This window comes from Wasmannia auropunctata, unplaced genomic scaffold, assembly GCF_000956235.1.
Source record: "Wasmannia auropunctata unplaced genomic scaffold, wasmannia.A_1.0 LD334196.1, whole genome shotgun sequence".
NCBI lineage: Eukaryota > Metazoa > Arthropoda > Insecta > Hymenoptera > Formicidae > Wasmannia > Wasmannia auropunctata.
Window position 1 is genome coordinate 1051164 of NW_012028694.1, and position 26837 is coordinate 1078000.

The 26837-nt window shown below is 35.7% G+C and overlaps 7 protein-coding genes across 22 annotated transcripts in view; 3 read left to right on the plus strand and 4 right to left on the minus strand.

Annotated features, from left to right (window-relative positions):
* Positions 1 to 1085, minus strand: part of LOC105459394 (putative 3,4-dihydroxy-2-butanone kinase) — a 1303-nt gene extending 218 nt beyond the window's left edge. The window contains exons 1-4 of the mRNA XM_011705361.1: positions 868 to 1085; positions 550 to 753; positions 349 to 471; positions 13 to 276 (exon numbers count right to left, since the gene is read on the minus strand). Of these exons, the coding sequence (XP_011703663.1) occupies positions 13 to 276; positions 349 to 471; positions 550 to 753; positions 868 to 915 (639 nt within the window). The 5' untranslated portion in view covers positions 916 to 1085. The remainder of the gene's footprint in view (positions 1 to 12; positions 277 to 348; positions 472 to 549; positions 754 to 867) is intronic.
* Positions 1086 to 1775: 690 nt separating this feature from the next.
* On the minus strand, positions 1776 to 5097 carry LOC105459395 (protein FAM195A). Of its 2 annotated transcripts, XM_011705362.1 has the most exons (6): positions 4778 to 5095; positions 4593 to 4677; positions 3969 to 4090; positions 3636 to 3704; positions 3184 to 3240; positions 1776 to 3029 (listed from the first exon to the last, which is right to left on the minus strand). In XM_011705362.1, the coding sequence occupies exons 1-6, from the start codon at positions 4827 to 4829 to the stop codon at positions 2959 to 2961; spliced, it is 456 nt and encodes a 151-aa protein (XP_011703664.1). In that variant the 5' UTR covers positions 4830 to 5095; the 3' UTR covers positions 1776 to 2958. The 2 variants fall into 2 exon arrangements, with proteins under 2 accessions (XP_011703664.1, XP_011703666.1); XM_011705364.1 differs by lacking the exon at positions 3636 to 3704 and having other exon boundaries at positions 4778 to 5097.
* A 475-nt stretch (positions 5098 to 5572) lies between these two features.
* On the minus strand, positions 5573 to 10862 carry LOC105459398 (TOM1-like protein 2). 6 transcript variants are annotated; one of them, XM_011705375.1, is made up of 10 exons: positions 10448 to 10862; positions 9968 to 10137; positions 9317 to 9598; positions 8947 to 9213; positions 8502 to 8805; positions 8182 to 8299; positions 7633 to 7747; positions 7114 to 7164; positions 6807 to 6945; positions 5573 to 5697 (listed from the first exon to the last, which is right to left on the minus strand). In XM_011705375.1, exons 1-10 carry the CDS (start codon positions 10500 to 10502, stop codon positions 5687 to 5689), a joined length of 1512 nt encoding a protein of 503 aa, XP_011703677.1. In that variant the 5' UTR covers positions 10503 to 10862; the 3' UTR covers positions 5573 to 5686. The 6 variants fall into 6 exon arrangements, with proteins under 6 accessions (XP_011703677.1, XP_011703679.1, XP_011703675.1 ...); XM_011705377.1 differs by having other exon boundaries at positions 5573 to 6945; positions 7717 to 7747; XM_011705373.1 differs by having other exon boundaries at positions 5573 to 6945.
* Positions 10863 to 10900: 38 nt separating this feature from the next.
* On the plus strand, positions 10901 to 15645 carry LOC105459396 (CAS1 domain-containing protein 1). Of its 8 annotated transcripts, none has more exons than XM_011705369.1 (13): positions 10901 to 10966; positions 11786 to 11952; positions 12030 to 12173; positions 12376 to 12472; positions 12560 to 12818; positions 12926 to 13183; positions 13261 to 13496; positions 13585 to 13806; positions 13902 to 14223; positions 14299 to 14538; positions 14622 to 14912; positions 15059 to 15277; positions 15379 to 15645. In XM_011705369.1, the coding sequence occupies exons 3-13, from the start codon at positions 12059 to 12061 to the stop codon at positions 15502 to 15504; spliced, it is 2385 nt and encodes a 794-aa protein (XP_011703671.1). In that variant the 5' UTR covers positions 10901 to 10966; positions 11786 to 11952; positions 12030 to 12058; the 3' UTR covers positions 15505 to 15645. The 8 variants fall into 8 exon arrangements, with proteins under 8 accessions (XP_011703671.1, XP_011703672.1, XP_011703668.1 ...); XM_011705366.1 differs by lacking the exon at positions 10901 to 10966 and adding an exon at positions 11343 to 11490 and having other exon boundaries at positions 11778 to 11952; XM_011705365.1 differs by lacking the exon at positions 10901 to 10966 and adding an exon at positions 11343 to 11490.
* A 215-nt stretch (positions 15646 to 15860) lies between these two features.
* LOC105459399 (mpv17-like protein 2) lies at positions 15861 to 17093 on the minus strand. Of its 3 annotated transcripts, none has more exons than XM_011705382.1 (3): positions 16966 to 17093; positions 16441 to 16602; positions 15861 to 16354 (listed from the first exon to the last, which is right to left on the minus strand). In XM_011705382.1, the coding sequence occupies exons 2-3, from the start codon at positions 16597 to 16599 to the stop codon at positions 15932 to 15934; spliced, it is 582 nt and encodes a 193-aa protein (XP_011703684.1). In that variant the 5' UTR covers positions 16600 to 16602; positions 16966 to 17093; the 3' UTR covers positions 15861 to 15931. The 3 variants fall into 3 exon arrangements, with proteins under 3 accessions (XP_011703684.1, XP_011703682.1, XP_011703683.1); XM_011705380.1 differs by having other exon boundaries at positions 16785 to 17092; XM_011705381.1 differs by lacking the exon at positions 16966 to 17093 and having other exon boundaries at positions 16441 to 16772.
* A 220-nt stretch (positions 17094 to 17313) lies between these two features.
* Positions 17314 to 20959, plus strand: LOC105459400 (DNA replication factor Cdt1). The gene is made up of 6 exons (XM_011705383.1): positions 17314 to 18280; positions 18351 to 18597; positions 18721 to 19057; positions 19166 to 19351; positions 19983 to 20230; positions 20335 to 20959. Exons 1-6 carry the CDS (start codon positions 17496 to 17498, stop codon positions 20704 to 20706), a joined length of 2175 nt encoding a protein of 724 aa, XP_011703685.1. The 5' UTR covers positions 17314 to 17495; the 3' UTR covers positions 20707 to 20959.
* Positions 20960 to 21791: 832 nt separating this feature from the next.
* LOC105459401 (39S ribosomal protein L33, mitochondrial) lies at positions 21792 to 22402 on the plus strand. Its single transcript, XM_011705384.1, has 3 exons — positions 21792 to 21992; positions 22083 to 22186; positions 22309 to 22402. Exons 1-3 carry the CDS (start codon positions 21952 to 21954, stop codon positions 22356 to 22358), a joined length of 195 nt encoding a protein of 64 aa, XP_011703686.1. The 5' UTR covers positions 21792 to 21951; the 3' UTR covers positions 22359 to 22402.
* Positions 22403 to 26837: the final 4435 nt, after the last annotated feature.

Below are 26837 nucleotides of genomic sequence, written 5' to 3' on the forward strand. Positions count from 1 at the left end.
TATAGAATCAACAGTGCGATCAGATCCTGACGTATGCACAGTTTGCATAGCAAAACTTTCGGCAGCTTTGACAGCTTCCCCAAATGCATTGACAGCATTTGAACCAGAATTTAATGCATCTCTTAATTTATTTTCCACAGATATCAAAGCATCCAACATGGTTCGATCACCAATTGATGTTCCACTAACCTCAGATAGCATTTTGTTTGCAGATGTTAGAGCAGTTAACCACATATTGGCAGTCATTTGCTCATTATTTTGAAACTTAAGAAAGCTCTAAAATATTTCTCAAAATTTCTTCCCTCAAGTTTAACGATGAAAAAAAGATTGTATTATTGATAATCTTACTTTAGCAGCAGTATCAAAAAATAACGAGTATATTCCACCTTCTGAGCTATTCGTTTCTTTTTCAATAATATGGCTTATTTGTGTAAATGTTTGAAAAGGTCTTGTTGCTAAAATCCTCCCTTCCTATAACATATATGTATATATACCTATGATATTTACGATTGTAAATGTGAAAAAGTATATTTATACTTCATCCACAACCTTAATCGCTAATTTTATGGCATTGGCACTATGTGCAAGTATAGTACCATAATTTCTATCACCATATTCTTCATCCATTATATCAAGTTGTTTTGCACATGCTATGAGGGCTTCACATGCAAATGTTAAAACTATGAGAAATGAGGAACCATTCTGAGGTTGCATTATTGGTCCTATATTGGATGTACTATTCTCGCATGTCGTCTGCAATTAAGAACTTATATCATAAGTAAAAAAGAATGACAATTATTTACAATTGCACTTATAATTGTAAAATATGACTATTATTGGTAATTAATATAAATTTGAACTGTTTACCTGGGAATTTTGTTCTTCCATATTATGTGGCATTTCATCATTCTTCATTATGGGCTCGAGATGTATAATGGACGTAATTTTTTTTATTTTTATATATTTTTAAATTATACTGAAAGAAAACTAACGAAAATTTTGACCTATATATATGTCCTAGATACACACGTATGTACACAACAAACCAGTGAGATGTTTACATACTGGAGACTGGAGTGAGGCAGGGAGCCTTAAGGTGTGTGTATATATATATATATATGGTGGGGATGGTCGAATTGTGCGAGAGTGACAGCTATACGGCTTGGCTTGGGGGGGGGACGTCTGTTTCACTTTAATAATATCATTAAAGTGAGGCAGACGTTCTCAAATCGCCGCAAGGCTGACTCTTTCGCTGACAGATGGCTACTTCAACACGTTTCTTTTCTTAGGGAAAGAGAAGGCAATGAGACAAACGCATCAGCGCATAACATAAGCTGCCATAGAATGATTTTTTTATTGATTGAAATGCTGAGTAATGCTGAGCAAAGCTCTGCGAAACAATATGACGACTTACGACAAGATTTTCATTAGCTCAAATGCTTGTGCGCATCAAGTTTATAGAAAGTATAAATACAGTAAAGAATAATGAAATAATGAATCTGCAATAACACTACATAAAAATATTTATTTTGATATGATTTCTTGATGTAATATAACTATTAAATTTCATAAAATGATATGTTAATACCTAAATATCTGAAAGTGTGCACGCATATAATTTATATCAACAAATCAAATTATGATACATTATTGACGATAAATTAGGATTATAGCGTTATTTTTTTTTTATAACAGTTAATTTAGTATTTGCACCAATTAGTATTTACGTTATATGAGAATTAAAATTGAAATAAAATACAACTTGAGAAGAAATATTTCTGTATGTATAAAGAGGTATTTATTCATGATCGTGTAAAATTCAACTGCACATGGCTGAATTTTATCGCACTACATGACGACTACTTTCGCGAACTGCGCTTTATCAGACGCGTAATATTGTGGCATTTAAATTGTCGCTAATCGGAGGCTCATTGCAATAGTCCGATACTGCAGATACGTAACAATACGAGGATAGAAACAATTTAACTTGCCACCATAATATAACAATTTGATGAGCGAGCTCAACAACAGATTGCATCATCGGCTGCGAGCTACAACTCGACGAATAACTATATATATAGATTATTCTCTTACATATTATCAGTCTACGAATTTATACTAAATTTCTCCTTACATAAAAATCAAACGCAAATTGTCGTAACAAATATCCGCACCATTATGTCATGCATTCACGCGATCACTGCATGCAAAATATATACAACATTCTAAGATTAAAAATTCATCAACCTCACGCAGGATTCATACCGTATACAGCTATAGGTCTTTTGCTCACAATTACTTATGTTAGCCTTATTTTGGTATACGCATTGGTACATACTGGATCGCGTCCTCGATTATGTTGAAAATGTAACGAGAATCGGAATTTTTTAACAATTGGGTTTACATTTGCGTATTTCGCATTATTCTACAAATTGTCTTCTACAAAAGTTTTGTGAAACTTTGTTGCATCGTTTCAAAGCTCTGTACAAAAACGATATTCTGCATCTTATTAAAATTGAGCAGTTCTAACAATAAAGAGCAATAAACAAGTATCAATATTTTGCATAAACTTTCATTATAACAAAATGCATATAAAAACAATCGTTATTAGACCATTTGAATTATTAACGGTGTTTGCTATTATTGTGTATTGCATACGCGTGTGTAAGCTCACAGATGTACTGACTTATCGCTTTGTAACATGTGATGTGATCGTATATATATATGTACAATTCGAGTGATATTTTAACCGGTAATTTGAATACATTATTATTCATGTATGAAATCACATCCGAGGTCCACATTTAACGCTATCTTACCAATTTTCAAACACTCGATCAGGCTTAGATCACATGTTTAAAACGCGATACTGATTAATTTGCGTAGCACGGGCTGCCATACTACTACTTCCAAAGTAGTACAAGTCCTCGGAAAAATAATCTTAGCTCTTTGAATATCTCAGAGTGACTTTAAGAGATTATGATACAATCGTGAGCCCCACCAAGATTCCAAATCGAACGGTTTAAAGCCTGAAACAGTTTATTTGAATTTTGTCATTTACTTTGTACAGTCAATATAGTCAATTACAGTAGGTAATATATAATTAATTACTCTTGAAATATCAATGTGACTTAATAATAATTTAATATATAGTTGCGAATATAAGAATAAAATTGCACTTACCCTGAAGACTATCGTTTTTTTCACCATCATCGTAATATACTATCGAATCGTTAGGACCTAGTGAAGAAAATATTAAATTATAGAGAGATCCAGAATGTCCTTTTTTAAATACATATAGGCTGCATTCGGTTTGGCGCTTACAGCGCTTATAAGCATCATTTGTCCTTGTTTAACATTTGATAAACAACAAGGATGAAATGATGTTGTGAGCGTTGTAAGCGAATGCAGCCATAATGAATATGAATACTGCATATGCATACATATATCTGTATGTTGTCCTGGCCAACACACAAATTATACACAAACAATAGAGGCTTATCTTTACAAGATAACAAAGGATATATTAAATAACTTTCTTTTATAATTGCCCGAGAAATATATATTTTTTAATATAGATGTATGAAAAAGAATAATACTGCGATCACAAATTGACTAATTTTGATGTTACTTACTGCAAAGTTCTGCACATTCTGTACCATCGCAACATTCGTTTCTTTCCCGTGTATTAATTTGATTCCATGCTGTTAAAAATAATAAACAAATAAAAATAATATATATTTGGCTCAACATTGACAAAAATACTTAAGCACACAAAATGTACGTATATAAGACCTTGTCTCTTTTTCCGATTAAAGTTTCACGTCTTAGCCTCTTTCATACTTTGCAAAGTATTATGATTTAACGGTTTTGCATTCAGCATCTTTCATACGTACTCGATAAGAGAGACTAATCCTACACTTTATTTCACACGTATGTGTAGAACTGTAGAACATTCTTCTACCTACATTCATAGATAAATTTGACAAGTTCCTCGTGCTGTGGCGTGATGATAACTTGTTGCATCTGATGTCGCTGCGAGATAAACTTGGATTTCCCATTCACATGGAAGACTGGTTTTGGTACATGACTGCAAGCAAAAAAGTATGTATACATACATATATATATATATATATATATATATATACATAGAAGCATATATATATATATATATATATATATATATATATATATAGAAGCCTTATTGCGAACATAGTAATGAAGCAAATAGTTCTTTTTCGTCACGCGTTATTACACACAAATGCCATCTTACGCAATACGCAGTGGAAAACGTTAAGAAACAATATTATTTGTCGTAGGAAACATAATGTAAAATTAGTTTCAATAGATATATTTGCATCGCGTTTCATTAAATCTGCTCCATTAGAAATTTCACCGACACGCATCGCAATATTACATCAGCGAATATTATGTCTCAATAGCTTTGGGGCGATTTTACGGGACAAATTATGATGAATTGCGTAATGTCGAAAGCACTGTAGCGGCGCAGAGGAGAGGGAGTAACGTGTGAAAAAGTGGCATCGAGAAAGGGGTTAGAGCACGATCCTCTTTCCTCTCTCTACCTCTCTTACCAAGTGATCTCGTCGTCATCCTCAATGTCGGCCTTCCTTGTCAGATCGCGCAGAGTTTCCAATCTCTCGAGATTCTGACTGATCCCTGCGAAAAGCTAGAATTCAATTTTCAAGCTCTCCAACCTATCTACCTTATACTGTCGTCTAGGCGGCATTGCACATTGAGAGAAATCCAAATTTAGTACCTCGTCGTGTTTTCGCTACGATCTTGCTAGGCCCTTTTGACACGGTATACATGTTCCTCGTCCTCGGATAAGCTCGCAAGTTTTTCTTTTTCGCGAACGCAATGCCAGGTCATCCGCGATCAATCGTGTCACGCCTGCCGCGTGTTACTCGCGAGCGAATCGTTGCCGACAGTTGCTGATTGCAACAAACTGCCGATAGCGCGAGGCTCAGGCCCGGCGATATTCCCGGCACTTACCACGACTGACGACACCGCACGCTTACGAAATCGGTGATCGCGCGGAGTAGCGAGCGGAGTAGCCTAGCCTAGCCTTGCCTTGCCTAGCCACTAGCCAGCCTGTGCCCAGCGCAGAGCGCAGCCCATGCCGATGAACTGCACTAACAAATGCGATCAAAGAAGTGGGAGATGAAAAAATTGAGGGAGGGATATACCTATGTACTGTGTTCCAAACTCGCAACTCAAAATGTGCAGCAGTGTATGAATACTCCACAATATACTGATCGTCGTCGATATTAAAAAGATTTTACCGCTGCTCTCTACGTGACGAAGATAGAGAAAACATTTTTTTGGAGTTTCTCCTCTAAACTGATCCCTATAAAAATTATTTTTGCTACATGTGTGTTTTAATTCTTATATTTTTAATGAGCTTAGACGCAGGAGAGGTGAGAGAGGGAAAAAGAGGAAAAAAGAGTGAGTTAAAAATGCGTTGCACCCAATTATTTTGAAGATAATGCAAATATAATATAATAATCTTATATTTGAAAATTTATATAATGCAAGAGAAACGTGAAAGAAATTTGGTTGTGATGCAGTTTTATTCTCTGCGTAAATGAAGAGTACAGATTATCCTTATTAACTGCACGAGTTCAGTTAATACAGGCACCGCAGGTGTACTTGTTTCTTTAGCCATCTACTTGCTCACTAGATAGATATGCATAAATACAGTAAAAACGCAAGTGTAAGTAAATGTAAAATAGGAAATACAGTATATACTATAAAATATGTTAGGACAATTGATAAAACCACGAGGGATAAAGTTAAAACCAACTAAGAGCTTTTCATTCCTTCTTCAAGCTTCTGTATAGACATAGGATGTTAAAGATGTTACTGCAGCGTTTATAATAATTTCAGAATATATTACTCATTTATAATATTATTACACATAACTCCAGTAATAATAAATTCATGCTACTAATTTATATTAAATATATAATAGTAAAGTCTCTACAAAGTCTCTACAATAGTAGGAATTACAATAGTAAAAATAATAATAAATCTGTAAAATGTATCTCTGTATATAGAATGTCAAATAGTTGAGAGACAAAATTTACTTCAACATAGAAAAATAGTTTGTCAATATGTAGATAAGATCGATTATTCAATTGGATATTCGTCCAGACATTCCCATGTGTCCCCCCATCAATCCGAAAATTTCATCTAATTGCGAACTCACGCTTGATTCGCGACTTTGAGGCAAAATTTATCATAATAAAACCTGTTATGCGATATATAATCTGGATATTTCCATGGACGCATCGTCGCTTATGTACAAATGTAAACTAATCCTTAACATGCTATATTATTACGTAATAGTCAATTGTAATGGTTCATAGAACAACTTTAAAGCAACTTATCTATCATTACGTGTATGTGACCACAATTTTATAACTGAAACACATCTCAAACGCGCGCGTGATTGTATAAGATCGGTTACCTTATTAAGTACGTACAAGCACAAAGCATTTTTCATGTGTGTACTCCTCCCCCGTCTCTCTGTATTTCTATCTTATTTCAGCTCATTACGTTAAAAATACAAATCCCCATAGCTTAAATTGTCGACGATAAGCACGAGAGCGTAATCAGGTTTAATCAGAGGGAAAAATCATAAATACGTGCCGTTTGAAGTAGCACGGCAGTCCCAGTAAGTTTAACCTCCCATTTTACAACAGATAGGTATTTTCAAGGTACTTAAAGAGCAAATAAGGATTTGTCTTGATCCTTGTTAATTTGGCGCTGAATGTTCTGGTTACCGGTAGTCGAAGAATTCGCGGTGGCAGTTGTGGCTGTAGAGAGCGTTGGCAAAGCTTCAGCCGCGGCTGCACGTTCTGCTAAGAAGCGCTCAAATTCCGACGATGTTAAGGATTCTTGATCACCTTGCCCTCCAGGCTGCTGTAATGCAAATTATATTGTTCTTGTAAATTGACATTCTTGTAAGTCTGCGTCAATAATTGCGAGCAAAAGAATTTGCAATCTCTTAAACTTAGGCTGATTATGATTTTCGACATTTGGCTCGCTCAGATATTTATAAAATTAACTTAAGCCTACACAAGTACTTACTGTGCGATCTAACCAGGCTGCCATTTCATTGAATTCAGATTCCAGGTTTGGCTAAGTATATATAAAAAAAAAAAACAACAAATACAAACATTGAACGAAACGACGAAAAGAAATACAAGCAATATGCTATAACGTTTGATGCAAACAAAATCCAACAAAATAATATAATCAAAATTAACAACTTTCATGCTCCTCTAGAAGCGATGTGCATAATGTGTTGTGACGTGCATATAACGAATATTTAACATGTGCAAGCAAAATTCAGTAAAAAATTATTATATCTTGAGCTCTTTTAGTACACATATGTGTAAAATATGGAGAACATTGACAATATAGTTTATACAAAGCATTAGCGCATGCAGTGTTTAAAATTAAAACATCAATATGAATCGTAGAAATTGAATCGTTGAATGTTTATGTATATACGCTATACTTTATAGAAAGGAGTATCTTAGAAAAGATTGAGCGCGACTAATTCTTTCTAATCATTAGTTTCAAAAAGATGAAGATGTTACGCACACTAGCACTAGTAGTAGTGGACTGCTGAGGTAATTTAGGATTATTGCGGTTGAGAATTGCCGTGCTTAAGCTCCCTCCTCTCACCTGCTCCATATTGTCCTCGTACTTGCTGCTACTGTAATCAGAAAATTAATTAAATTATTAGAGGAGAAAATAAATAAGCAAATACATATTGAAGGGAGTAAATGTATTAATTAATAGAAACATCGCAAGAAAATTTGTAATGTGTGACGAGTTTCAATATAAATAAATATAATTTGTGTCTTCTTGTCTTGTTAATTTTGTTCATGCCATAAATAATTGTGTGTTGCAAAAAGAAAATTAGAGCTTTGTGCGTCAATATTTTGTGTGTTTTATCTTTAAAATTTTCTTCATAATTTTAAAGAAAATATCGCGGATTCCTTGCGTGTGTGCATATCTTTTACTAAACCTTAGAAATATTATTACTACATATACCATATAACTCTATTGAAAACTCTATTTCACAATCTTCTGCTATTATGAATGATGACATTTTAATTACTTACTAATTAATCTAATATACAGTACCTATTTTTTGTTGTTTCGTACGTTGCATTGCGCGATTGTGCAAACATGTCGAATTCATCGCTATCCTTTTCTTTTTTCTCCTTTTGTCTTGTATTTTTGTCTACACCTTCAGCCGCATCTATATTTATTTAAAATACGACATAATAGTATCGATAGATAGTAGAATCAATCTTGAGAAAAAGAAAATATGAACGTGATACATAGAAAATGTATGAGAAATATAGTGTGATAACTTTATAATATTTAATACACACAATTTTGCACTGCAGTGTGCAATTCTACATTAGATATATGTATTAGATGATATAACTTTGACTTACCGAGTTCACTCATTTGCTTTGTTACATTATCCACATCGTCAGATAAATCTATAAGAGATTCCCCTTCTCGTTTAGTAAGCGTCGTTGGAGTCGATTCAGCGTTTGGTGGATGTGCAATTGTCTGGGCTAATATAGTGCTCGCCGGTACTTGCATTTTATTCTTCGTATAACGCGTATAACGAAGAAACAGATTGTTCAATTCGTCATTAATGCGTAATAATTCTGCTGTCATTTCATCGTGGGCCAATTTACCGATCAAATCGACGACACGCTCTTGCATTGCCTTACATGTGGAATGAAGTTCCTGCAAATAATCATTTAGACATGGAATTACAATGTGGAATTTACATAAGCATTTAATAGAAACAGGAAAAATTTAATAATTAACTTAAATTTTAATTTATAAGGAAAGCAGACACAACATATATCTATATAAGAATCCTACGTTCAATAACTCGAGATCAGCAGAATCTGGTTGTTGCTTGCAACTTTGGTCTGAACTTGTAAAGTATGCCAACATTTCCGATAATACGCGCATATTTCCTTGAACAACATCAAGCTCGCTTTGCAATTTGGCCATTTGTTGTTCGCTCAATTGAGTTAACTGGCCAATAGATTGTGACGTTTGAGAAGGTAATTGTTGCGTTCCCAAAGACGCAGGCTGCTCATTTGTAGTCAGGCTTGCCGGAATTTGCTCTGTTTCAGGTACACTCTATAAAAATATGACAAGGAAAAAAAAACAAAAACAAAATTAGTCAGAGATACAACGCATTGCGAGGATAATAGAATTTTATCTGAAAAGAGTAATGCCTTACTCTTTCTGGAGTGATAATTGGTGCCATAGCATCTAGATCAGTCATCGGAAACTGTATGCCCTTTATCTTTAATTCTTGATAAACCTGCACGACACCTTGAGTATGTGGTTGATGACGGAACGTATCCGCCCATGTTTGAATTAAGCTTAAAACTTTCTCTTGAACTGCTGTCGGTGGTTCATTTTTGGGGCCGATTAATTTAACTAGGTCTTGCACAAACTCTCTTGAACAAGCAAGAGCGTGAAAACGTTTTCCACAATTCTTCACACATGTCTCCAATACCTATTGTATACACAAATGACATTATTGCAATTTCTTACACGATAAATTAATAAACATGCTCATATATTCACACTCATATTACAGTATTCACGGTAACTTGATCGCAAGGACAAGTTACACTTGTCATAAATATAATAATATATCACAGCTAATCATGGCTAATTGTAGTATAAATTGTATATATCAAAACTGTCAAATGACACTTGATTATGCACTTATAATGTTATTGTTGTTACGAAGGCGGCTGATCACGAGGCTGACTCATGCGTCGAATTACTCAATTATGTCAAGCAAACTAGAACTATATACTTAATCGTATTGGATACGATCCTATATAAGCGGTATCATTACGATATCTATAATACTAACGGTAAGCGTGTACATGACTATGGTATAATTTTTTCCCGCCGCCTGATTGAATCTGCGTTTTATAGCTTTAATAGCGTCTTTTGGCCCATCCTCGGTTTCGTTTATAATATCACATATCTCCATGTTAAGCGTCCAATTCTCGCTGGGTAAGCTACCATCTGTAGCAGACTCTGAAATTACAAAAGAAAAGGAAAAAAGACTCATTGACACGTACGAGCTTGCAGATTCACTATTATATAGAATATTTGATAGGCGCCGCGATATAACGCTATCGCGAACTCTCAATTAAATAAATTCATCAAGATAAACGGTGAAATCGCCGTCCACGCGTACTTGGAAATTCTTTCGTCGACCGATTCATCGATCTTTAATGTTGTGGAAAGAATGGAATTATTATTTCGAGAAAATCTCGGAGAAACGATAAATACACTCCGTGTATAATCCGGTATATGACGACAAACGCGAATAAAAGCCACTTACCAATCTTTTGTCCTACTTGCGTAGAAAAGGGATTGCCTACTCCAAAAAGTGACATTTTCTCGGAGCACGTCGAGGACCTGCGTCGTTAACTGCCGCGTTTACCACCGTTCGCACTCACTTGCATACGTATCACGCGAAACGTAGCTAATAACCGCTGACAGGGATGACAATTGGCGCGCACACTGACAATTTGTCAATTTCGCGTAACTCGTAAGACCAACCGATTGATAGAATCATATGACCTACGCAACGGTATAAAGGTGGTCTGAATCACAAATGTCAGGAAAGCGCGCGGCCCCGCCAATCAGCGACGCGTCCCGATGCTGCCTGCACCTTGGCCGAAGAGAATAGATGGGATAGATGCGAAACGCCCTTTAAATAGGTCTCCACTCTCTCTCTCTTCTTATCTGTTCTTGTCTGTCCTTGTCGCTCGTCCTCTGCCGCTGCGTGATTGTGTGTGTGTGTGTGTGTGTGTGTGTGTGAGGTCCGCGCGAGTCGAGTTAGAAAAGTGTATGGAAAGTATGTATGTGTGTATAATGTATGTTTACATCGTTTACATACATACGCACACCCGAAAGAAATGAATTTGTATCGCTCACGCATTCACGCATTAACATGCTTCACGCGTCGGGAACACGCCACGAAGATGCGCAATTGCGCAATGCACCTCAATGTACGAATGCCATGCTTGAAAAAAGTTCTATATATAGTAATCTACTAGTAATTCTTAATAAAATTTGCACACGCTTGCCTGATTTGTCGATTCTGACAAAAAAAGAAATAAAAGGAAATTTATTTAATCGATACAAACTAACTTAGAATTGCAGCGTATATACACACACCTTGTATTTCTTGTGTACTTTATACACTTTCTGCACTCCGCACCCGAGACAACACAACAGAGATGTGTGTGTGGTGTGATTCATCTTTACTTTATCAATAGAAAAAGACTAAAAGAGGCAGCGATAAAAATGTAATAAGTAAACACACGTATGTAGATCCCACACATATAAATTGACGTGGGATACAATCAATTTGTTCAAGTATGGGATTTTTTTTATTTATTATGGCAAATATTCATTAGCCACATTGTAGCATAGAACAACGTAGAAAACGAGAACCGATACACATTACATTGGATATATATATATATATTATATATCCGGCATGGTGTAAACTGTAACGTGACGCATTTTGCATTATCATTATATTATCACCCTAATTGCTGAGTATTGCAAAATCATGAAGATCGATATTTTTGTACAATTCAGTTTGATATACAGTTGTTCAGTGTGTGTTAAACAAAAACGTGTAAAGTTTAACCGTATAGCATTTCAGGAGAGTGTGTCAAACGAGACAACAATAGCAAAATAAATTTCACTCGCATCCTCGCATCTCGCACCCTGAGAGAATTATTAGAGTGTGCATTTGTATTATCTTGGCAATTACAATAATATAATTCCTTTCTGAGGAGTATCTCGATTAGATATACGTACGAGATTCAGGTATATATTCCTGATGCTAGATGCATCGTTTTAAATGTAAATACAAATACAAAATTGCACAAAATTTTATTTTGCAGTGTCAATGTAATCGATATCAGATCCCTTCATGACATCGGCCGAACATTTCATTAGTCTTATTACAGTAACAAGTGCAAAGAAATTAGCTACTGTGCTTGTTGTCTGTTTTATTATATATCATGGTGTCATACATCTTATTTATGGTACAGTAAAAACATTATCTACAAAATATCAAAATTAACAATAACCATAAACTTAATAATTTATAATTGAGAGATTAAAACAACTTTGCAATGTAGTATCCCACATATTTTATTTTTTAAATAAATCTTGTAATAATAAAAGTAATTTATTATTTATTACACACATAAATACGATTATTAATAGCAACTTGTATAATCGTAGGTAGCGATTCTTGCAAATGGTTATTGACAGAAGGCAGATACAAAGGAGACAAAGAATGGCAACCATATGGATGCATGATGCATCACTACACCCAAACGTAAGATTATTATTTTTAATTTAAAATTTCAAAGAGAGAGAGAGAGATTAATTTTTGTATAGAAAAGATTTACGGTACTTTGTACAGAGACAGCAGAAGATGTATGAGATATCTAGCTTTCATGGGCCACCGTAATCATTTTGTATTTACTGGTGATGCTAGAATAAGGCAACTATATAAATCTTTCGTTTCACAATTCATGATTGATGGTAAAACATCCGATCTCACGGAGCTACCAGAAAACTCCGACTTGGGCTTTAATGATGGGCAGCTTAAGTTAAATGTACAATTTCTATGGAGACCGCGACTCGATGACTCTATGATAGCAGACTTTAGAGGCTGGATGGTAATATGTTTACATTATATATTGTATAGTAAATAAATGTATAGACAAACATAGAATTCGAGAATTGGGGAAATAAATAAAATTTATATATCTTTGATGTGTTATAGAAGACAGATGCACCTAGCGTAATTGTCGCGGGCTCTGCTACAGTTGCGATTCTTGCAAACAATAACAGTGACGCGCAACTTTATTCGGAATACAATACAGGTTTGATTCGATTGGTACAGCCGATAGATTTTTTGGCTAAGAAGGGATCTCAGTTCCTATGGCTCTTACAAGATCCTGTGCTCAAGGAAAGATTGCCTGCACAATTGTTGGGTTTAGACAACAAGCAGATCAACTTGTGCAACAAAGCGGCTGAGAAGGTAATAAATTGACGATATGTTTACCTAACTCTATTACATAAGGGAAAAGATAAATATTCTATAATCGCTGCATGCAGATATTGTCTCATAGTGAAGCTCGTATATGGCAAAGCAGCAAATTAGTCGGCACGGGTGTACTTGAACAAAGTCCAGATGGCTACTTGGCAAGTCCGTTGTCACTTCGTCATAAAGTTCAAATACTATTGAATACATACTGCAACGATCATATGAATTTCGATGATGGCAGTTGTTGCAGTTATCCCGAGCTGGCAACTACTCTACAATTGTTAAGTTTGTCTGCGCTTGCGTTATTGTAATTATTTAACTTTTTACTTGTACACATTAATCCGATGTAATACCCTCTTTCCACGGAGAATAATTTCTTTAAAAATCTTTTATAGTCTAACAATAGGAGGAGGAGTATGGCTGTACAGACAATTGTGCAAGTATCGTTCCGAAGTATCCTACTGTCACGTTACCACCGAGGAAGTGGAAGATACGGAAGAAGCAGGTACTTCGGAAGTCATTCAAATTAAGCAACTTGAGGTACAAGATTTCTACACTCTCATTACATCGTTGGCCCTCTTCTCCATTATATTAGGATACTTTTATTTGTGCGACAGGTAAGTAATCGCGCTTGATGAAGTGTGTAATTTTTCTCATCATCGTCATATTGCAATAGCTTTAATAATTTCCTTATCGCATTTTTCTTTCGTAGAACGAATTTTTTCATGAAGGAGAATAAGTATTACAGTGAATTCAGTTTTTGGCTACCACTCGGTTATATCCTAGCTCTTGGATTATTTTTCACCGAGGATCGCGAGAGAGGACCGAGAGTGTTAAATAGAGAGCAAACGGACGAATGGAGAGGTTTAATGCAAGCGGTTGTGCTCATATATCATGTCACTGGTGCCAAAAATGTCTTACCGATCTATATGTATTTAAGATTAATTAATTCTGCCTACTTATTTTTGTCTGGATATGGACACTTTTATTACTTTTGGCAAACTGGCGATGTGTCTCTTGTCAGATTTGCTAGAGTAAGTATTAGATACAAGTTTTATTTAACTCATTAAAATTATGTTTTTGCCTTCAATCTGATTGATGTGTTTCAGGTCATGTTTAGATTAAACTTGTTGACAGTATCCTTATGTCTTTGCATGAACAGGCCGTATCAATTTTATCATTTCGTACCATTGGTATCGTTCTGGTTTCTAGTGATTTATTTTCTGGCTTGGTTACCACCCAGAATATATTCTGGAAGTTTAGCAGAATACGGACCGAGAGCCTTGCTATATTTTGCCCTAAAACTCTTGGGTCTTGTCTCGATAATTACTATTCTATACATGTCGGAGGTAATAAACAACTTCCATTATTACGGAGAATATAGAAATTACACTTTTAAAATTGCAAAATATAACACATTTCATCAGCGCAGGTGTTCTTTGAGAAAGTTTTTGTCACGAGGCCCTGGAAAGCATTATTTGTGACGACTGATGATGATATCCGCGAATGGTGGTCTCGTTGGAGAGTCGACAGATACAGCGTAGTCTGGGGCTTGACTTTCGGAGCCGGTCTTGTCGCTCTTCAGAGAATAGATCACATTCCGGGCACCGCATTATCTTCTGTATTGGCATTGATTTCCTTAATAGCATACACTACTTTCACGATTTTGTGTCACTCTGTATCAGAGTGCGAGGAAATTCACTCTTATGTTGCCTTCATTCCGGTAAATATTACTCCAACTTCTTTTCTATTATTATTTATTTATTTCTCATTCTTCATATTTCTCATCGTTTTTCTCTTATATTTATCAACTTTTTTAAATCGATATTTCTTATTACTTTCATTATAAATGTTACTTGTTATTGTTAGATTATAGGATACATCGCTCTTCGAAACGCATCATTGGCATTGCGGGGAAAACACTCTGCACTTTTAGCTGGATTAGGTAGAATAAGTTTGGAAACTTTGGTTGCGCAAGGTCACATATGGTTGGCAGCAGATTCGCATGGAGTGCTTGTACTGTTACCCAGATTCCCAGTATTGAATCTGTTGGTTACATCGTTTATCTTCATCTGCGCCAGTCACGAAGTGAGAAAAACGAATTATATCTATGATTAACGACAAAAAAATTATAATTTTTATAACAATTATAAAAACAAATTTTTTCTTATGGAAATTCTTTTTTCTAGATTCATAGATTGACGCATGTTTTAGCGCCATATGCAGTACCGAACGATTGGAAACTAGTAGCTCGTAATTTGCTGCTGTTTACAGCTGTGTTGGTACCCATCGGCATTCACGATGGAATGTTTTAAGAATTGATGATAATAAGAATGTCATTCTCATTATCATCCTACATAAAAATCAAAGATATCAGCAGTATTACCGTGAACGCAGAAAATTTCATATCATAGCCCAATTAAAGACAATTGAAGAGAAAAGATTAATTAAGTAAATAGATATATAGTACGCCGCTTTTTCTATAATAAAATTTGTATTATAATGAAAAATACAAAAATAGTACGTCATGTATTTAAAAAATTGTGTGATTGTGTAAAATAAATTTTTATATTAGAATTTATTTTCTCAGTTTGATTAAAATCGAGCCGAAAATAGTTGTCTGTCTGAAATCTCAGAATCAATCGCAATCGGAATAATGCAATCTCAGAAGTTTTGGCAAGTTCTATTTATTTTGTTTCTTAAATTGTATTTTTGCAAAATATTTTACTAATTAAAATACCATCATCTATTACAAATTTCTACATCATATTTCACGTGGCTGGTATATACATCATAACCGAGAGATATCATACTGTCGTAAAACACTCTATATCGTGTAGGAAGGAAATAAAAGTTGATAACTTGCGCTGGAGGCCAAATGACCCATTCGGCTACGTACAGTTTGTATGCCTTTTTTCTAATTTCATTCTTAAACTCTGCCAAACTGTTATTCTCCAATAAAGCCAGTGTCAAAAAGAATGTACTAATACAAAGAGGCGAGCAAATCAGCTGATCAATAATCACCTTTTTTAAAACTATACCGATAGTGCGCCCAACTATTCTAGTATCTAAGAAATTATACCAGTAATGACAAACTATCCCAATAGACATGCCGGATATAGACATATTTCTAGTTCTGATAAAACACCATTTATCCCATTCGCCCTAAACAACATCGAGAATTATTATTACAAAAAATATAGCATCATAAAACTTAATCATGAAACGCTAAGAGTCTGCAGTTAACAAACCTTTAATATTTCATACTGCTGCTCCAAAACATCTCCTATGCCAGAAAGAGAAATTGATATCCCTATATTTGTGTACAATAAATTTTTAGGAGAGAATAACTGCTCCTTTAAGTGATTTATTCTACCAAAGATTAGCTTCATTCCTCTTGCAGTATTCATTGCCTAAAATATAAAATGTTATATTAGTTATCGCACTTTAACTGCTGTAGCACTCTGTTAATCGTATCTTGTAACATTAATGCAATCCATTAATAAACCGATTAATAAAATCCAAGGGTATGCTTCATTTAAAATAACTTTTTTTTTTAACTATTAATTTTACCATGTACACAATATGTACATACATAATTATATACATTCGTCAGATTTCCAACATGCTTTACGTTGCATGAGAAAACGAAATCGATCAATTAAACTTATGCAAAACACACAAGTTTATAAATCAATGGTAATCAATACAATCTGACGTATTTATTGCAATAGAAATTAGTGAAATTTTTTTGTTGTAAACACATTGATGCCTGCCTGCGTTAAAAAGTGTACACATTATGTGTACAAATCGTTGTACAATGCTTGTTAGGTTAGGAAATTAGGTTAGAATTGATCAGATGAATTTCAGCAACCACTTTTTGTGATTTTAGTGCCATCTGTAGTTAATCTCCTTCTCGATATCATTGGTCGCGCGAAATTAATAATCTGACTATTGCGCATCTTTAACTTTTTTAGTCTATGGTTGCGATCCACTTGACACACATGTCCACACTCAAAAATGCTTCGAAGCGTTCGATTGGCCAATCGGGACAAAGAATTTTATGGACCAATCAAAAAATGCTTTGAAGCGTTTGTAGCGACATGTGAAGAGGACTATAGCCATTTGGCTTTTTTGCAACCGCTTGCTTACAGCTGACTAAACGTAACGGCCTAGCGGTGTTGTGTTTCGCGCCAACGCCGCCAACAAGGTAAAAACTAAAAAGGCGGGCTTTCGTACGTATCTTCGCCGAGATAATAACCTTTGTGTGTCTGCCAGTGTCTGCGATCGCGGTGTACGTACAACTATGTCACAGCCATCAGTAACAGCATACTTTAATACGCGCAAACGGCAGGCGTGCGACGAGTTACGCAGTAAGTCCAAGATTTTGCTGCTCGAGCGAGATAACCAAGCGCAGCCAAGTGTCGAGAACTCGGAGGAGCAGGCCGCGTCAGACGGAATAGATACGGGAACGAGTCCGAAGATCGTGTTGCAGAATGCTGCCACAAATTCGAGAGAAGGCCTTCGGGCTCGCAATAAAGCGGTTCGCAATATTCAATTTGATTCTTCGAAAACGATCCGCGAAAGTGAGAAAACGAGCAAACCTAAAACGCGAGGCATTCGCTCTCGTACGTTGTCCTCTACGGACGGAAGCCAGGCGGATATCAGAGATAGCTTTTTGAAGGTGGGCAACGATCTGGAGGACTCCAAGAAAGTTCCCTTCGAGAAAAAGGGTATGCTTAGTCCGAAGAAAAAGCCACAGACACCCAAGAAGGCTTCTGCCGTTTCTCACGTTTCAAAGGATAACGTGATGAAAGAGGCTGAAAGCAAGGAGCAACCTGCCAACGGTTCCCTCACCCCACCATCATCAAAGAAACTTTCAACGATGGAAAGACTTGTGAAAAATGAAAATTTAAGTTTGGCTGACATCAAAAGCAGAATCAACAAATCTTCTAGATTGACAGAGTTGAAGGCCATAACACGACGAATCGCCAATTATCATCAGACATTGGAACAAATGCAAAAACAAGATGAGATTAAGAAACCTCACATTCAAAAGTTTGACAAGGTGGAACTTGAAATTCCTGTAAGGTGAGAGAGGATCTTATAATTTATTTATCCAAACATTATTATCTCATACATTTTTTTTTCTCATATAAAGTCCACAGAAAACATATAAATCTCCAACTAAGGGATTACTGACTCCAACCAAAGACATTGATCTCTCCAAGATAGCCCCCAGTCCCCAGAGGAGAATTTTGTTTGAGCCTAAAGAAACAAGTCCAGGAAAATCCAGTCCTATTAAAGCATATCAGAAATATCTGTCACTGGCTGAAAGTGAGATACCTGGATTAGCACTGCCGTATAACTACAGATTTCTAGCTGAAATATTCAGATGTGTAGATACGGTGTGTAGTGGACCCTAGTGTTTATTATAAATTTTTTTTTGCAAATTTTCATATTTAGTCATTAATGCGATTTAAATTTAAGTTTGTGGTTAAGCGCATCAATCATTCAATTTTGTTCTTTAGGTTTCAGCAATGTTGTTTAATAGAAAAGAATTGATAACATTCAATAAATTGAAACCTGCAGTCCAAGAATTACTACGTCGTAATTTTACACAGGAGCATCTAGCTCAAATAAAAACCATTTATCCCGATGCATATACTTATCAACAAGAGAAGCATCGAAATTTTGGTTCAGTGTCCAAGCGAGAAAAATACGAATTAGTTCTAACGCCTGTAGTTGAAAAAATTAATGGTAGAAATACGCCTGACGCGGATAACGTATTGAAAACTGCGTCTGAAAGTGGTATGAGCCCTACAATACTGCTGGAAAGAAGGAAAAGATTTTACAACGCTTTATTAGGTGCATATTATTCTTTTCAAATAGTTTTATCTATCACACACACACACACACACACACAAATGTGATTACTACAAACCTATATCTTTAAATGTATTTATTTTGTTGCAGAGAGAGTGAAGGATGAACATGAGAAATTTTTGTTGAGCTTTGAGACTCCCAGATTAATGAATATACCGAGGGAGAAAATAGTACGCTGGCATCCCGAATTTGATGTGGAATCTTGCAGGAAAATTGAGCAAGCTGTATTACCGCAACCACCTTTGGTCGAAAAACCAACTGCTAGGGATGTTCTTGGTAAGAGTCATGACATTGGTGATAGCAATAGGAATTTTTTGTATGGAAAAAATATTTTATTTATTATTATACAAAACTTGAAACTATTATTTTGTATTATTTATATGCACAATGCTACAAAATCATAATCGTGTATATTGAATTAAAAATAATATTTAAAAATGCAGAGTACGTAGCTGTATTAAATTATATGCATATATTGCATACACTCAGTGATATAATACGATCTTAATCCGGATGACAGCTTTAAGTGGGTCGAAAAATTGCACAAAAGAACAAAATAACAATGCGTAGTTTGCGTAGTTGTGAAACTCGGTTTTTACTCAGCTGTTGCAAAACTTTATTGACTAATCAGCACATAATGCAATCGGTATAAAGGTACTGCTTACGCGTAATGCTCGAGCAGTTACATTATACATTCTCGCATTATGCGCTACTCAACCCAATTCTTAATTAATAAATTAACTGTAGAGAATGGCTTTAAAGTGTCACTTCAAAAGGATCAAATTATTCATAGAATATGTAGGTGTCTCTGTTTTTGTGTCAATATTCCTGGCAAAATACAGTTATAAGACATTTATATTATGGACATGTCATTTGTTACTTAATTGTTTTTATCTTTTTTCCGCAGACAAAGCAAAATCTTTGTTTAATTGTGGTACACGTATGGAGAAGGCATTGCAGAGGCTCGCTGAAGCAAACCTAACTACCAAATCCAAATCTCCAGTTTCTACACAAGATTCTACAACCCAAACAACAGAAGATGGTATTCCGAAGGTTAACATTGCTATTGTAGATACTCCACCAAGTACGCCATCCGTACAAACAGATCATCTCAGTACACTATTTAAAGGCATTCCTAAGGCTCTACTCGAGAAGGTAAGAATTTTGTTAGGACAATAGCTCTGACATATATTTTTATTGTGACATTCACATTTTTTAAGACATTATTGTTCTCTTCTCAATTGTATTTTGTATTATAGGTTCGTGCTAAACAAGCGGCCAAGGCATTAGAAGCAATGACGAGAACACCAAACGCAGATAAAGAGGCTGCGCTATATTCTAGACTTCCCGAATTAGCGAAGCTTATTCGCAATATTTTCGTGGCGGAAAAGAAGGGCGTTTTACCAATAGAGGCAGTGATACAAAAATTAGACAATTCTTTCAGAACGAAACTAACGTCGCAAGAATTGAAGGAGCACATACGACAACTGTGCAAGCTTTTACCTACGTGGGCCAGTATACATAATGTGCGAAAGGTGGATTATTTGAAATTGGATAAAAACGTTGAACTTGCTAAAGTGATTAAACGATTAGAAATTTTAGCTAATGATAAAGTTAAAACACCATCCTAATTTGTATTGTACATTCTGATAAATTCATTTGGGATATCTTTGCACTTTTTATCCTAATAGTGAAACTATTATGCTATTTAAGTTGGAAATGTTTAATCTTACATACTTATATCTATATCATGATAAAAAGAGGATTGTATAATGCATCTTATTATATATAATTATGACATTACCATTTGTTATTCACGCTTCACAGGACATTTTCAATAAATATGAATCTATGAAGTATGAAATAAAATGTAACAAATGGGAATATATACGACATTTTTTTATATATATATATATACATATTTCTTTTCCTATTTTATTGCTTACAAATTATATAATTATAATTATAATTATTTTACTTTATTATATTGATTTTTGAAGGATTGTTTATTCAGTAAAATACAGTGATATTATTAATGTGAATAATATTGTAATATGAAGCTATTTTTAGAAATATGTGTCAATATTGTGTCATTTCAGGAATTAGAATTGAATTATATAAGAAATTTCCTAAATTTATTAAACAAAACTGTTGACGATTCATGCATTGTTTTTGAGATGTTGAATAAAGCTACCGAAAAAAGTAACTATACATATATATTTTATTTGTAGATGATCCATATGCATGTGCCACATACGGTTTATGTAAGTACGTTTATCAATGTTTAAGCAACGTTTAGCATTTAAACTTGATTAAAATTCATATTCATTTTTATGTAGTTTACTTTTATGATCTTTTAAATTTGTGTAACATTTATTACCTTGTGTTACATTACTTTGTGTAACAATTACCTTTTAAAGTAGATAAATGATAAATATTTATTTTAAAAGATAATTTTTTTTAATTCTAAAGATGTATGAATGTACATACATACATACATACATACATATATATTGTCATTGCACTTTTAGTAATCAAATAATTCTGTCGATACATTATTTAAGAAAAGATAAAAGATTGCTGTATTATCCATAATTGTTAAGAAGATTAAGAATCGAATCTTTTATCGTACGCGCGCAGTATAATATCTTATTGCGGTAACTTTATGGCTTATGTGATAATGATCTTCGTATTATCGACGCAGCTTGGCTGGAATTTATGAAGTGTATGTGTATTGTGTGTGATTTAGACGATTCTAACCTCTTCTTACACGTTGAGCGAATCAACTCTGTATTACATTTATTGGTGTTAACATTTATTTATAATATATTGTATGTAATTTTTTGAATCGTACTGAAAGGCACTTTTGCATTACTATGTTCTTAACAAACGTGTTGTTGAAAAAGGCAAAGAGCAAGTAAGTAAAGCCATTAATAAATCTGAGCAAAAATTTGAGGTTAGAATATGTATATTCACGATAAAAGATATTTGTTATTTCTCATTATAGGCATGTCTTAGTCATTGCAGAAAGTGTTGTAACTGGTCATCAATTGGTCCGCATTAGAGACAGATTGGCTGATAAATTAGAATTTATATTCTTTGATCCTTATAGTAAGTGACCATTTACACACACACACACACACACACCGACACCACACACAATTTTTTTTAAGTTATAACTAATATACATTGGAATGATTTGATATTTAGACTATTATGATTTCTCTTTACAGTTCAACAGAAGACGCTGTATAAAGAAAAGAAAAAATTACATAGTTTATAATCTATAAATATATACTATTATGTATTATTTAGAAATTTCCTGTCAGGGGTAACATACAAAAATATATATAATTTCAAATACAACATGTAACATTCAATTTTTATTTATCATAAAATATAATGTTAAATTCTAGCACGCAGTACAATATGTCATTGTTTTTGATATATCTTAAGAAAATGTATTTATATTGAACGTCTTATCTTTTATTTTACAAATATGATACAAATATAACTATTATATTAATATAATTATTGAAGGCCAATAGAAATAGAAAACAAATAAAAAAGATAAAAAACGATACTGATAATATATTATAAATGGCTGTAAATAAATTAAGAAAAAAAATAACAATCAAATATTACTTGTTTGACTTTATTATATAAAACTATTTTGTTTTCCGTGTCTTTTTTCATTCATAGACTCGTTAGTTATTGACTATGATTCAAAATGTAATCATTTGTCATGTTGTCATTTGCACGCATTTAGTCTAATGCAATCTCTGATGCATTTATAAAAAAAACTTATCGATATTACCTTACATATCATTATCGAAAATTGTGAAATGAAACATACAGGGAGCAAATGTTTTATTTTAAGTTTCATGTCGAAAGGACAGAAAGCGAAAGAGAGGCGAACGGAGAATTGGCGAGAGACCAGCTAAGAGTCTCGACATCGAGATTGGGGGTAAATTTCCTTTGATCCTTAACAAGGAACACAAAGTTGTATTATTTCCACCTGGGTTTCAAACGGTTCAGAATCCGCCAGGCGTGAAACACGATCCGTTTTCTCTCTCTCTCTCTTTCTCCCTCCATCACGCGCCCGCTTAGACTTTTCGTCCTTCTGCTTCTGGTGCTAGAGATTTCTCTCACTACCCCCCTCTCTCTCTCTCTCTCTTTCTCTCTTTCTCTTTCTCTCTCCCCAACCCCCCTCCTCCTTTGTGTCTCCCTTTCTCTTTCTTCATTCCTTATCCTTATCCGTTCTTCCACTCATTGTCAGTTTTGATTGCGGTACGGGTAACGGGAGCAGCAGAGTCGCACAGTTTACTGATGTTACAAATTCAATTTCTCCTCAACTCCAAGACCATTGTCCAGAAGGGGGAAACCACAGAAGGGGTTACATCCCGAAGAGAGAATCGTCTCTCTATCTTTCGCGATTGTGCACGTGACAGCTCGTGAGATTCGAAATCTTCCCCTTTTTTTTCTATTTCTCTTTTTCTTTCCCCGAAGAAAAAACTTGTCGACTTCCTCCTGCAGGATGTGTACGCATGCATGCAGCACGTAACTCGGTGAAACATGTATTTTCACTGCGCGACGAGACGAAAACACATATATACGTGCCTTTCAACATATGAAACATCATGAGAATTATATTTTCGCAAATTAATTCTTAGCAAATAATGTAAACTTCAAGCTTTATGATTATTTAGAGAATACAACATATATCTATCTCTAAATAAGATTTATTAAACTTATTCAAATAAAGAAAAGTTATTTTAGTTATATTATTAATTTTACTTATATATAGGTATATTAATTACGTATAAAAGAATGTAAGTTTATTTATAGCCATTCATTGGAAACCGTTAATTCAATATCAATGCATTTGATCCAATTTACTACGTGAAATTCTCGCTTTGTAAATAAAGCAATTCATGCGATCGCAACGTTAACAATATAAGAAAGAGAAAAAACATATGACATGGAAAAAGTAGAGAATTTATGGAAAATTTAAGAGAAGCGAGAAAGAAGAAGGGGAGGAGGAGGAGGAGGAGGAGAAAAATGTAAATAGATGCGAAAAAAGTCTGATTTTCTGAGAGCGTTTCAGTTGCCTCGCGTTCAAGGATGTTTTTTTTCGCGTCCGCGCGAGTTAATTCTCCGCGCTTGTTAACAGTGCGCGAGCCCGCTAAAGTGGCCTCACTGCTAATTAACTGCGTTATTTTTTACAACTCTCTCTCGCACATTTCTATTCGTCATTACCTTTCTCCTCCCGAACCAGCATTCTTCTCTCTGGCGTTTCTCGTGCGGCGCCTACCTGCACGATGCAGGAGTTCGATATTTTCCGTGAGTGCAGCGGCTTCCTCGTTTTATTTATCCGCCGCGATTTTAACCATTAAAGAAAGAAAGGCGCATATTCGCGAAACTTAAGAATAAAAATAAAAGTTTACTCGAATAAGTATCCATATAAGTAAAAGAAATATATATAGAATAGAATTTTTTTATCAATCACATATTGATCTCAAATCAACATCGGTCTTCTAGATATATTCGGTCTTGCAATAGAAGCAAATACTTCAACATTGAGCGTAAATGTATAGTATTATAATATCTTGCACGCTCGCATTTATCGAAATGTTTATTTAAAAAAAAAGCATGGAGATATTAGTCGCGGCAAACGCATCGATCGCAAGGATACGAGATACATATACGTGAGAATTAACATAACTCTGAAACCTTAATATCATCGTGCAGTTGAGCCGCGAGATCAGTCACGGACTCTGCACGGCGCGGCGGTGGGTGTAAGGGTGGAGAGATGGTATAGAGGTATCTCTCTACGCCGCGCGCCACGCCGGTCGGGGCAGACGCGGTGGCGGCGGCGACGGTGGTAGCGCGCGGCACCCTTCTTTTCTCCGCCACGAAAAGGTACTTGAAATAAATTGAAAATGGCTGGTATCGCTCTGGCCCCCGGACAAGTGATACCTACATCATCTACACGCACACTAGCCGCCCCCTTTCACTGCCTTTCACCTTCTACCCCCGCTCCGCGTTCTTTCATGAATTCGAAACGCGACGTTCGAGTTGGATCGGAATCCGGTCGAATCACTTCAATTAATTCAGTCGAGGGTAGGTGGGGGAGGAGCGAGGGAGAAATAAATAGTGCGTACTTATAATACATCAAAAAAGTTATATATCAAGCTTGTTAATCGAGGCTGCATTTTCAAGACTACATCAGGAGATTCGCGGAATACGCAGTCCGATATTATACAAGTATCAAAACATCGTCGAGAAAGTTATATACATATATAAGGTATAAATGACGTGAAGTGCATATCTAATTCTAAATCTCAAAAGAGACTGAAATTTATATATTTTTTATTTAATATAAAAGAAAAAATTATATATATTATCACAAAATTATGCATTAAAAGTTTTTATATTTTTCGTCTCAGAAACATTGCAGATTAATGTCGTCAATATATTGCCTCGTACTTGTCTCTCTATCTCTTCCCTTCTGCGTGGAAATTTTGCCATTTATTTATAAGTCCGTCGCAAAGAACCGCAATATTAAATTTTATCCCTTCCAAGGAAATATAATGTGTCGCGATTCAGTAAGTTGTTGATTCGAGAGAACCGCCTGGTTTGTACGGTTTTCCGCGTGTGTTGACGCTGAGGCGCATAAACGAGGGCGCGGCATACCCTATCGTATATACGCACATACGCGCACCGTGCACGTACGTAATCTCACATATACGCGCATACACGTAGCAATAAGCCAAGGCATACACGAGCGCGACAAGGTGTATTGAATCGACGAGTATCATGCAGCTGACAGCTAGAGCTAATTGAATCTTGACTCTATCTATCTGTCGACCCGAGGCTGAGACTCGCCACCGCTACCAACACCGCGCCCGCGCCGCCACGAATTGCATTTTCCGTTCGGCGCGGCGGTATCGCTCATCCTTGCTCTCCCAAAGAATTCTATCTTTCCTATATCTCGCGCTTCCTCTTCCTTCCTTCCTTCCTTCCTCCTTCTTTCCTCTCTAAGATTGATCTGTGCGCCTCTCTAGGGAGGTATAGCTTCTGATCCCAGATCCACGATCTGATCAGCTGCCATTTAATCTCAGCACGCCGCAATTGTCAGCTCCTCGTGCCTCGTCGTTGCTGTGCATACAGCAAAGAGAGAGAGACTGACTCAGGCTACCACGAGGGCGATTATTACGGGGCTCCTAGGCAGGAAGAGAGTATCGAGGGCGGTGCGCGCGCTCCTGTGGGGTAACAGCTCCTCTCAGCGAGCAACAATAGGACCCATATTGAATAAACCCACGTCCACGTAGGTCGGACGAGGCGCTCGTATTCTGTTAACCGGCGCGGCGTTACGGAGGACTCCGCGGGCGAGGCTCAGGTACTGCTGGCACTGACAGCGAGGCTGAGTAGAGGTGGTGGCACACGATATACCAGCAGCGCGGCGCAGCTACACGACCGGCCGGACGAGTGTGTGCGTGCGGCTCTTGGTGCCGATGGACCTCTTACACTCCACTCAGTTCGAGCCGGGCGTCAGTGACTTCGCGTCCGCCGATCCGATCGGATCCTCTTCAAAAGGTGCGCGCGTTCCTCCGTGAGACTACCAGAAGGTAGTCGGGCAAATTGGACCATTCGATCGTCGCCTTTAAGAAAATCGGTACTGAACGTGCGGTGATAGTTGTAGTACTCTCCTTTTGGGTATTTTTTATACTTTGTTCATCCCTCGGCTCGTGCCCTTTTC